At 39.8% G+C, this 13,067-nt stretch overlaps 1 protein-coding gene across 1 annotated transcript in view; it reads right to left on the bottom strand.

Moving 5' to 3' along the window:
- LOC108797019 (vesicular glutamate transporter 1) overlaps positions 1-13,067 on the bottom strand; it is a 158,476-nt gene that overhangs the window by 95,966 nt on the left and 49,443 nt on the right. Inside the window, exons 2-3 of the mRNA XM_018568583.1 lie at positions 9,377-9,629; positions 3,204-3,322 (exon numbers count right to left, since the gene is read on the bottom strand). Of these exons, the coding sequence (XP_018424085.1) occupies positions 3,204-3,322; positions 9,377-9,629 (372 nt within the window). The remainder of the gene's footprint in view (positions 1-3,203; positions 3,323-9,376; positions 9,630-13,067) is intronic.

Raw genomic sequence — 13,067 nt, 5'->3', positions numbered from 1 at the left:
ACCAAACACATTGATATATACTAATGCAACTTTATAGCAACATCTGGGTCCACCCATTGCACAAGCATTATGCTCATCCTAAATACTCATGCGTTCCATCTTACTGAATTAGCTGGATGAACCTTTGACCAACCCTCCTATATTTTATCTTTTTTTGTCATTAGTGGTCTGTTCCTTGGAAACCCTTATGTACCCATTCCCCACCCCCCCCCTCTTGATGTTGACATTATGTATTGACTACATGCATTGATATACTCAATGTTTAATTTTGTCTATTTCTGCAGAATTAATGCTTGTAAGTCTGACACTTTTGTGAAAACCTATAAAAGAACTTTACTTGTGAAAAAAAAATATTAAACAGGGAAATACACACAGCAAACAAAGTTCTCCAGGGTAATAAATCTCTGCAGCCCAAAGTCCGTAGTCAGTAGGAAGGAGGCTACCCCTCTGGCTCCTCCAGCAGTCCCAGTGACGGTTCAGTCCATCACACAGGTGGGGAGAGCAAACTGTGCCTCTGGTGGGACAAAGAATTGCAGACATCACTGACAGATGAGGATTGGAATGACCTGTGCCTTACTGTTCACACCAGCTCCATAAGTAGTCGCACCCAAGAAACTAACTACAAGATTTTGACGTACTGGTATAGGACTCCGCAGATTCTACATAGGATTTACCCAGAGGTACCTGACACATGTTGGAGATGTCCGACGGAAGTTGGCTCTCTCCTACATGTCTTTTGGACCTGTCCTCTACTCACCACGTACTGGACCAGGGTTCATAACATCATCTCCCAGGTTACTGGCCAAACTATCCGCTTCTCTCCTGCAACTTTCCTTCTGAAAGACCCAGATGACACTTTGAGTAAATCACTGCAAAAGCATATGACTAATGCGGCTCGCACAATTATCCCGCCGCCTTGGAAAGAGGTGGGACCACCTTCTTTGTCCGAATGGATCAGACAGATCGATCACATTTGAGATGGAGGAATTACTATTCACGAGACAGGATGCGTTGGACAAATTTTCCTGCATCTGGGCGTGTTGGAACCATTTCACCACCACACTTGACTATCAGTCTCTCAAATCTAGAGCATGACCAACCATGGGATGGTATTTTCTCTTGAAGATCACCTAGTGATACTGGCTGCGTGGTTGACTAGGGGAGGACCCTAGGTCGTGACAAGGTCTCTTCTTGCCTTTTCTTATGCTTTCTTTGTCAAACTATTGCCTTTCTCTTTTTGTCCGTTTTTTTTTTTTACCCTCGCACCATAGATGTGTGAGATAAAGTGCTTCTCAATAAGCTACAGGGATGTCCAGAACAATAGGACAACGTGTTACGTATTAACTACTTGTTCAATATAGTCCAGCTTACGAACTTGGGATGCAGATATGATGATTGACTGTTTTTTGCTACTTTGGTGCCTACCTTCCCACCTCTCCTCCCTCCCTCCCTGCCCTTTCCTCTGTTCTTAATACTGTAATATCTGAAATGTTTGAAGGGCTGTGTTAAGCCCTGTTGCTTACTTCTGTATGAGGAAAAATCAATAAAAATTTGTTGGAAAAAAAACAAAAAAATATGACTATGCATTGCGTCATATTTTTACAACTGTGTAACAGCATAATCAAGCTCCAGTTTTGAACAAACAATATATTTCATAATGTATATTATTTACAATACAGAAACTGTGGATAACTTACTGAGAAGAAAAGGCATTTAGAGAATATGTGCAGACCATTTATTCCAGAAAGGGTTACAAAGAAAAAAAAATTTCTAGTACAAAATGATTTCATATTTTTCTGAGCCAGCTATAGAAGCATTTTTGTACAAAGCCACCACTTTTGTACAAAGCCACCTTTGCTGGTACAGCAGTTCTTTGTGATAGTGGTCAGCACTGTTCAGTGTTTAAAGGTGTCTATAACAGCACAATGTGTTCTCATTGTCCCTGGATTCCTCACGAAAGCACGAATTCTGTTCCTGAATCCCCTTCATGTGTATGGAGCACATTGAGGCTGGAGACAATGCATTGTTCTCTGTACATTGTACAATAATGGTACTTGTGAAATAAAGATATCTTTACTCTCTGACTCTTTGCTCTGTGTAGCTGTTGGTGTTAGGCTTATTTAACAAGGCAATGTAATAGCTGTGATATTTAGTGGCTTATGGCAACCAATCAGAATTCACATTTCTACACTTTAGAGCACAATTGAAGTATATGTAAACCCTAACAATTAACTTCTATTATTTGTTCCCTTTTCACATGTTAAATTTACAATTGAAGGTAATTTCTTACATTTTTTCAATCATTGCACAAAAATACCTGTTGATCCTGCCAGAAAAGTTGTGAGCTGATAGCTATGTTCTATGCCTGTGCAAACTGTTATCATTTAGAATTGTTTACCTTTATTTCTTTGAACTATAGAACACCTACAGATGAGAAGAGAGGAAGTGTTTTGCAGTCTCAAACACTTTCCTGTCCTAGGGTGACAACAGGATTACCAGGTGCAAATAAAGGGAAACAAATTAATGCAGCCACCTCATCTAAGAATTGGTAAGCTGCAATATTTTACATTTGTGTTCTTGGGTTTAGATATGCTTTAAAGATACATTCTGAATAGTTGATTGACTTCTGCAATTTAAACATTATTGTAAAGATACAGTGAATACCTTAACCAAAGCCCCCTTCCCAGAGAGAATGTTCTTCTTTGATTGTTTTTTTGCTCTCCCAAAGCATCCAACTGCCTGATGACAAACCACTTGTATAACATCACAAGCCTCCTGGTCCAACTGAGCTTATCAAGCATGTGGCATATATGTAACATATTTATAGTATAACTGAGTTTCAGCAATACAAGTATTTTTAGTAAATCAAGGATCACAAATGCCTGTCCACTCTCAAAGATCTAAATGCATTTCTGAGATCTATTTGTGTTTCAGCTTGTGCAGTGGATAACAGACATAGTTGTATGTTGCCCAAATACATTAGAAGATGTGTTTATTGTAAAACTGTATCAACTTTCTTTTCATTATTTGAATATTATTTGTCAATAGGAATTGATTTTAGCTGTCAGATTTCTACATTTACATAATGTATTATGCAAAAGGCCAATCTTTTGATAACTTTCTTTCTAATGGAACAATTATTGTAGCGTACACTATGATCATACGTAGGAGGCAAGTAATAATAATAACTTTTAAGCTCATACCTGTTGGCTGCAAATTTTTGACATATGTAGCCTCCCGGAATCTGCGTAACGATGTACCCCCAGAAGAATGAGCCATGTATCATTCCAACTGTTTCTGGATCCCAGGAAAACTGTGCTTGCTGTAAACATAAAATAGTCATGCCATCATATCAGCTCTGAGATGGTTCTACATTAAGTAATTGTAAAAATATACAGTGGGCACTAAAACATTTCATTTTATTTGGATGTAGGTTGATAGGTCTTGCCTGCATGTTAAGAGATATTTCCATTTGCCATTTCCATGTTTAGTATCTGCTGTCATTGCTGTCCTCCTTCTGAAAATGTTAGTTGCCTGGCTGTTATGCCAACTCATGGGCTTTAATACTTGTGTCACTAACCAGGAAAGAGTTTATTGCAATTTTTTGCTGAATCAAACTTTTGAATAAAAAGTTGACAAACAGGCAAGTAGCATTTTAGTATGCCTCCATAATGTATAGGAGTTGCCTTGTGTCTCATGCAGTATCACAACTACCTACATGAAAACTTTTTTTTTACAATGTTTTGCAGTATATGGGATCAAATACCCTTCTCACCTTCCAAATCCATTACTGTAGTATTACTACTTCTTCTGCTAGCACACATGTCTCCTCCTATCTTAGGTCCATGCATGATTTTCAAATGAATGGTGCACAACTAAGCCCAGCCACTTCAGTTTGGCACAAACTAGTTTTACATCTTATGAAAGAAAAGTTTTATTTCACAAGAGTTGTCCTTGAAGAAGCTTAATATGGATCCTTCTCTGGCTGATCAAACCAATTATATTTCTATATTGTGTTTGTCTCAAAAGACTAAGGCTAGGTTCACACAGGTATTGAATGCAGATGTGCATCCATCTCTTGTGTTACCACATGGCTCCCTATTGCCCTCCCAGTATGGACTTCCCAAAGAAAGAAGGTAACATTATTGGGCAATACTGTCAGAATGGCCTGGATGTTGCATGCCACGTGACTATCTTTCCAGACCTGGTGTCTGTTGAGAATTATAAATAGGCAGGAGTGAAAGTGGCCAATTTTACTTTTACAATATTTTGGTAAAACTGTTGGCTGATTTTTGGCAACATGTTGCCTGGTGAAATACATTTGCGTCAATAGGGAAGCCTAAATTATGGTTGTTCAACATAGCTTAATATTGTTTTTAGGGGGTTTTAGGGGATTTGAGTGACTTTTGAGTGTATTTTGTTTATTATTTTTAGAGTTCTGATGTTAGTTAAGATATTTTAGATAATAGGTGTTAAAATAGCACCTTGATTTTTTAATAAAGCATAAATAAGTACACCCCTTTGAACAGTAAGATTTTAATCAGTATCTCAGTGAACACAAGAACACTTTCCAAAGTTTTGACAAAACCGAGTTTTATAGAACATTTGTTTAGCTCATTACATGAAAGTAAGGTTAATAATATAACTTAGATTACAGAATCTTCAGTTTTACTCAAATTAGGTGAAGCAACAATGAATACACCCCACAACAAAAACTACTACATCTATTATTTTGTGTGACCTCCATGATTTGTAAGGACAGCACCATGTCTTCTAGGCATGGAATGAACAAGTTGGCAACATATTGCAACATCTATCTTTTTCCATTGTTCAAGAACAACCTCTTTTAGAGCCTGGATGCTGGATGCAGAGTGATGCTCAACTTGTCTCTTCAGAATTCCCCATAGGTGTTCAATTGGGTTCAGATCAGGAGACATACTTGGCCACTGAATCACTATCACCCTGTTCTTCTTCAGAAATGCAACCGTGGCCTTAGATGTGTGTTTTGGATCATTGTCATGTTGGAAAAGTGCACGACGACCAAGGGCACAGAGTGATGGTAGCATCTTCTCTTTCAATATAGAACAGTACATCTGTGAATTCATGATACCATCAATGAAATGCAGCTTCCCGACACCAGCAGCACTCATGCAGCCCCACAGAAGGACACTGCCACCACCATGTTTCACTGTAGGTATCATGCATTTTTCTTTGTACTCCTCACCCTTGCGACGCCATACAGTTTTGAAGCCATCAGTTTCCAAAAACATTGATCTTGGTCTCATCACTCCAGTGTACAGAGTCCCAGTAATTTTATTTTTCAGCATAGGCCCTTGCAAACTGTAGGCAGGCTTTTTTGTGCATGAGCTTTAGGAGAGGCTTCCTTCGTGGACGACACCCATGCTTGCCATTCCCCTGCAGTGTACGCCGTATTGTGTCACGGGAAACAATCACCCCAGTTTGGCTTTCTACTTCTTTAGCTAACTGCAGTGAACTTGCATGGTGATTTTCTTCAACCATGTGGTGCCATTGCTGACAGCATGACATGGGAAGGGGTTTTCTTTGTTAACTATAATCAACTTTTATAATCAACTGTCTGCTGGACACCTGTTTAATGAATAATTATACTCACCTGTAGTTGAATTCTTGTTAATTAGGATTTTGTTGTCTAAAATTGAGCTTTGCGTCTATGACTTTCATTGGGGTGTATTTATTTTTGCAACATAGTCTTGAATGAATTTGTTAGGAAAAATATGTTTTTGTGTGTGCAAATTAAAAAATTGTAGCTGCAATCAATGGCCCGCATTTGTGGGAGTATTTTTTAGTATAGTGTCTTGTGTATATATAGAATAGGGATGAGCTCAGGTTTGGACCGAGCTCCCTCAAACCTGAGCTCCTCCAAACACAGAAGAAGCTCCTTCTGCCACCACTCAATTAGCTGTGACCAGGAAATTCCCTGCCCACAAGTGCATGTAAGCAAAGGGGTTGGATACTGTGATCTCATCGCACTTATAGGGCCACATGACTATATTTGGTCAATGACATTGTCTCTGTGTGGCCATATGGCCATATGAGGTCAATGATGTCAGCCAAGCATCCTGCCCCCTAGTTTATGTGCAGCTGCCAGGCAGGGAATGCCCTGACCCATAGTTGATTGGGTGAGTGGCTTCGGAAGGAGCTCAGATTTAGACAGTGTTCGGTCCATAATATAGAACAGTAAAATTCACCAAAAATCAAATAAAAGTTTGAAACACCTGCTTACTGTCTGAAAATTATTCCTTTTTTGCATATTGTTTACTCATGTGTGGGTAATTTTTTTCAGCACAGTATGTATTACCATGATCACTGATCATAATCACATGTCATGTGAAAAAAAAATAACAAAAATAAATACCCCACAATTGGTTTCAGAAATAGAAGTCATATACTACTATCTACTGATACGTGATCTTCTTCAGTATCACAGTGATGTCAGTGCATTTCTCCTTATGATAAAACATTTTTAAGAAGGCAGAGAAGCTGGTAGGCTACAGAATAATTCTCTTTCAACAGGAATACAAATGTATTTACCGGACAACCCAACCAAAAGTTATATATTAAAAGGGTGAAATAAAACCATGTTCACTTTTTGTCTATGTTCATATGTTAGAGTACCGCTATCATAATAGTAGCAAGTGGGAGGCCATTGCTGACTTTATGAAAATGTCAGCAGCCTGGCTGTCTCTGGCTTCAATAAACCAAGGAGTCATTGACCTGGAACAAGGGTAAATCAAAATGAAAGTAAGAGAAAAGTCAGAATTTCTTATGTTAGTACATGTTCTGGGTTAGTGAATATTGGCATTACAGCATCAGCATAACAGCCAGCCAAATAGCATTTTTAGAAGAGGTCAACAATGGCGATCATCATGCTTCTCTCATGGCAAGTCTAAAATAGTAGGATACTTTTTATCTTTTGTATCCATAACTAAGATCTGCAGACTGTAGGTGTCATGCTATCCTCTCCAACTTCTCCATGATTGCAGCATTCAGGAGCATAGACAAGTAAATGCCTGCTTCCTAAATCATACTTTGGAAAAAACACGTACTTGGAAGCTGGTGACTGGCTAATGTGTTCAGTCAAGGGACAGTTGGTAAAGGCAGCAGCACATAGGGAGGGATGAACTAAAGAAGGCCTGAAGCCATTGGGGAAAAACAAGGACGCAGTTGCATTTACCATATTGTCTAAAATATTGACAGAACGCTTATTTCACAAAGCTAATCACACATGGGAATAAGGATCCTTATTTTCAAAAAGGTGAGTTATTTTTAGCTTTTTCGAATGATATTTGAAAATTACAGTCACCTGATTAAAACAAAGATCATATTTCTTGAGTAAAAGTTTTGTGAATTGAGCCTCTTAAGCGGTTCGCCCACATCATCAACTTTTCCCTTTTGATAGCTGCAAGAATAATGCAGCATAAATGGATTACATATAACATAGTGATTGCTGCAAATCCAGTTTAAAGGAGAACTATGGGCTTAAGACTTTTCCCCGTAGTTCTCCTTAGGGTAACGGGAGGACACAAACTAGCGTCCTCCCGTCACCCTAAGCTCAGTATACCGCAAGCTACGGCTCGCGGTATACTGAGATGCCACAGTACACTGAGACGCCGCAGCTGAAGCGGATCCCGACAATTATGTCTGGATCCGCCCAGCTGCGTGAGTGACAGCTGGCTCTGCCTATCTAGAGGCAGAGCCAGCTGTACCCGCCCCATCCCCCGTCCGATCCGCCAGTCAGCGCTGGCGGATCGGAGCGGGGAGGGGGGAATCCAGCCCCTCCCCTGTCACGGCACAGAGCTGTGACAGGATCGAGAGGTGAGCGAACGCCGGTATCTGTTCACTCACTTCTCGATCTACTGAGCCGACCTGTGACAGTTTCATTGTCATAGGTTGGCTAGAACTATGAGGTGAGTGAAAAGCACTCACCTCATAGTTCTCCTTTAAGGCAATTTCAGTTCACTGCTCCCCACCTTTACCATAACAGTGGCTGGTAAGCTGACTGCTATTGTGGTATATAGAAGGGTATGCTGTTGGACTACCGGCAGTGATCATAAAAGGTTTCAGACCTTACTGGTAAACTGTAGGGTGCAGTTCTTGGAGTGCAATAGAAGCTAACCACAGCTATTCCTGTCATGGTGACTGGCGCTGTGCCTGGGACCATGAAACAAGGGCATATGATACTAGCTAGGAATCACACTTTTACTGGTTAGGTGGCAGCCCACCTAGGTTGTCAGAGTGACAAAGCTGCAGTGGTGCAGAAAAAAAGTTCTGTCCTAGGCGCTCTTTCATGCAGACTCCACACTTTTGTCCCTAACATTTTTATATAATTATAATTGTGATTATTTTTTTTACATGGAAAGGGATTACATACAGGTCTACATCTATACTGTTTCGGCTCTGGAATGTTCAGCATTTCAGAGTCAGCATTTATTTTCCACAGCATGCATAGCACTACACGAATTATTGAGGATTTTTCATCCTCTGTCAACCTCACTGTAATACAAAAAGCAAAGCCGCTGTATTCTGTTCACATAAAATTGCAAACCATTTCTAAGTTTATAATAGTACCAAATCATAATAATTGGGTAGAGCTTTGACTTCTTAGCAAAGTTTGGTTATATACATTGGCATGCTGTATATATCAGGGCTGATTTTGATCCTCAACCAACATCATTTTGCAGCAAATCTTTATTAGGAGAATATGGAGGCTGCCAATGATGCCCTCTCCTTCAGAAAATGTTAGCTGCCTGGCTGCCATGCTGTTCCAATGGCGTCAGTGTTATTTGTGGCTCTGACCGGGAACAAGTATGCAGATCAGTTCTCAGTTCACACTAACTTTGTAATCTGCATGCTTATTATTAGTGACTCACAAAATACTGAACAAACAGAGACAGCCAAGCAACTCGTATTGTCAAACATACTCCCTCATTGAAAAAGACTGATTAAAAATGCTGCTTCCTATGTGGAATTATAATTTCTTCATGAACCACCCCCTCAGCAGTATATCTTTTGACATCTTGCTAAAGTCCTAGGCTTGATCATGTTGAAGATTTAGGTAGGGCCTGCACTGCACTATATGAAAAACAATTTCCTGACATGAATGTCTCCTGTTCCTACCCTGGTCTCTGGAGCCAGGCAGACTCCTTATAAAGAGGGAATGTTGGATAATCTTTTTCTCACAAGCATAAGGAAGAATCAGATCAAAGCAAGAATCAGATCAAAGCAAGAAGAAACCACAAACGTTATGTTGTCTCAGGACACTGTTCTATTGGCTGGTCATTTTTTAATGCAAACCAAAAGTCTATCATTGTCTTTATGACTCTATAAAGGATCATACCTCCATAACGAGCTTGTTCCCCTTGTACACTGTGTTATTATTCACCATGCTAACAATGGCCACTCCAAGGTTGCATCTGATCCCAAATGATATACAGAACCCCAATCCACTCATGATGGCAATGATATAGCGACGGGGCAGTCCAAAGCAAGTACAGTCTACCACAGGCTGGCGTTTCTCTGTTTTTATCACAGGCTTCCCTTCTTCTGTAAGCTCAATCGTTTCTCCATTGGTCTGTCGTTTCTCCAATATCCTGTAATGAACAATAATAATCATGAAACTTGTCTGATGCTGATAGTGACACATTACAGAGATGCTACATACAAGCTAAATTTACGTTAGTGTTCATATACTTTTTGCATCAAATTAAGCCAATCCCACATTATTTGTTTTTGCTATGGAAAGAAGGTTGACAGGGTTAAGCTGGCCGTACACTGCCAGATTTTTTCATTGAGCCTTAGACCTCATTCACACTAATAAGAGCTGGCCCGTACAGATCTGAGCGGCGTGCATGGCTGTATCATGCCGCTCCCGGGAAGGACAGGTGCTGCGTGTGATTGTACGCAGCAGCCTGTTCTTCTCTATGGGAGTACGTGGCCGTACGCTCATATCCGTGCGGGTGTTTTGGACCTGCTCACAAATTTGGATCGGATTAAGGTTCCGTACTTATATCTACCGCCTGGCCTGATTATATATAGAGTGTACACTCAGAGAAGAAATCATGCTGAGACAACGCTAGTTCAGAGTAAGATACTTCTCCTTTTTTATTCTTCCGCTCAACAGTCTTTTATAGGCAGCTGCACGTGTATGTTTTGTATGTTTAATCATAGCATTGCAAAAAGCATTCTAGCTTATAATTGGTTAGATCCATTCATGCATAACTTCCTTCCAGGATGTTTATGACTTTCGTCTTGGGTGTTGTCCTGAAGAGGAGGCGCCATCTTGGTTCCTATTTCTAGTGCGTACTTTGGATATGAGGGGGAGGGGGTTGTTGCTTAAGCAGCTATTTTCAGTAAGGAAAATGAGCAATAGCAAAATAACATTTATATTACAATTGATCTATTGAGATAGGCATTTTGTCATAATCGTACTTAACCACATCCATTACAGTTGTACGTAGGCGTACGCAGACAGGATGGACCCTGTCTGCGTCTGAGCATGGAAACCTGCACCCGCACGTGCAGTTTGGGTGAGCGTACGGTGGTGTACGGCCGCATATTCCTATAGAGAAGAACAGGCTGCTGTGTACAATCACACGCAGCACCTGTCCTTCCTAGGAGCTGCCAGATACAGCAAAGCACGCCGCACGGATCTCTACGGGCCGGCTCTTAGCAGTGTGAATGAGGGCTAAAGGTAGAACGAAAAAAGTCTAACAAATGTATCCATCCATGCTAAACAGAATGGATGGATGAATCTCCTGTTGCAGCTATTGTATTCTGACAGCAACGCTTGAGTACCTGAACTGTGACTGAAGCTGTGGGTGGGGGGAACGTGCATAATTTGCATATCAATTAACTGCAATATTTACATATGCATGCGTTATGGTATATTCACATGTAAATAGCACCACTTATTCAGATGTAAATAGCACCGTCAGTCAAGCCTATTTTCTGTGGGGGTAAAGTGGCCCCTATCATAATTTTGGGTGCCTCTGTCTGCCTGACATCTTGTGTCCGGGTCTCAGCTGCCATGAAACCCAGCATTCAATTCCCAGACTGTCCGGGTGAATCCTGGACAGGTGGCAACCCTATATCGTGCACTCATATACAATGATACAGAGAACTGTGCTGAAATCATTATGCACTGTAATGTAGACTGGGCTTTTGCAGGGGTGGGTTAAGACAAACAAAATCCCAGGCAGCTTAACAGCTTTGGGCCCCACCCCAGCAGGTCACCCCCTTGTGCATACCATGTTCACGTATTCCAATATAAGAAAAATAGCACACATCTTCATTAGATAATTATTTTTCCATATCACCACTTTATTCTCTGATGGACTGTTTTAGCTTTTCATTTATTCTTTTATACCTTAATGTACTGTTACCTTTTCCACCTTTTGTATAATTCCTATATAATGGATTTGAAACTCTATATTCTATATCACTCTCTAATATTTGAACAGATTATAAGCACTTCCACCCTCTGTATTTTTCTTGAACGCCCTAATAGAGTATCGTTTTTTCCACCTTTTGTTTTTCACACCTTTTGTTCATACTCTAAGCACTACTGCTTATCACTGTCCTGCACATGCTAAGGCATATTTTAAGATATTTATGTTAAAGTGCAACTGAAGCCCAAACTTTTAGTTTTTAATAGAGTGGGAAGTGATAAGAGCATCTCTCATGTTTTTATTCCTGTTTGTGTTTCCATTAAGGTGGTTCTCCCTCCTTATTTGTCCTGGTGACCAATATCACTGAAGTTAAAGTGAAAGGAAATCCTAAATTTTGAGTTGTCACCAGAACAGGAATAGATGGGTAATCTTCAAATAGGGAACCCAGTTCTGATGGACCTGCTGACCACCAGGCATTTTCCTCTCACGTCATGTTGTGGCTATCGGACAGGAAGTGAAGAGAAATCTTCCCAATGGGACACAAATGGCAAAAAAAAGCTAACAGGGGTTATAACCCTCCCTTACTAGTCCCCAGCTATTAACAAATATTTTTAAAAAATAATGCCAAAATCAAAGTAAGGAGGCAAATGTGAAATATTAGCTTACATTAATTTATATTGTTTATGCATTAAATTGAGGGGTAGAACATTGGGTATAGTAATAGAGGTGGGCATTGGTCAAGGATATAAACAGTACTACGGGCAAACAGAGGTCAGAGTATAGTTGCAAAAATCTGGAAACTAAATTTTTCCAATAAAGAATGAGTACATCAACACTTGGTGTATTCTATAAACCATAACAAATTATATACCACATATAAGACACTACTTACAAGAGAATAAGGTTACATAATTAGAACACATGGTTTAAAAAATAACTTTTATATTTACATATAGACAGCCAACATATAGAGCACTAAAAACATCACAATGTACCGAAATAGGTTTAAAAAAATATAACAATCCATATATTCAGTAAGATTACATGATTGTAACTGATAAGATACCCTAATTTCCCCCCAAGTATCACTTATCATAATTGAAAGGCAAAAATGGTATCTTGAAAATAATGCCTGGTTTAGACGTTTTCCATTATGCCTCCACCGGCTACCAAGTAAACCTCCCTTTGGTTGACATTCTGCCTACTTCTTGGCTTCACACTGGAGGGGAAGGAGTGCAGTATGGGGAAGGGGGTGAGGTTTAGTGGATGGGAAAAAGAGACAGCCCATCCCAGTTTGGGAGAAATGTAGGCAGACTAGAGGAGCAGTGCAAGGTGGTGTTTGAGGTGGATAAGGGGAGTAATACAGATGGATCCTGGGGGTGGGCAAAAAGGGCCATTCATAAAGATATTGGAAGTGGATAATAGGAGCTGAATCCCCCGACGCCCGGAACATACAGTTCCAGGTGCCGGGCCGTAAGTTGCCTTCTACATTTAGTCCTGCTCTGGAAATTAAAAAAATAATAGGAAATAATAATTAAATGAAAAAATAAAAAGGTGATTAAAAAGTAAAAAATAATAAGAACAAAATTATTAAAAAATGAGAAAATAATTATAAAAAATAAATAAACAATAATAAGATAA

This window comes from Nanorana parkeri, unplaced genomic scaffold, assembly GCF_000935625.1.
Source record: "Nanorana parkeri isolate BGI_ZX_2015 unplaced genomic scaffold, ASM93562v1 scaffold1213, whole genome shotgun sequence".
NCBI lineage: Eukaryota > Metazoa > Chordata > Amphibia > Anura > Dicroglossidae > Nanorana > Nanorana parkeri.
Note: the sequence above shows the minus strand (reverse complement) of the source record. Positions and strands in the feature narration are given on the sequence as shown.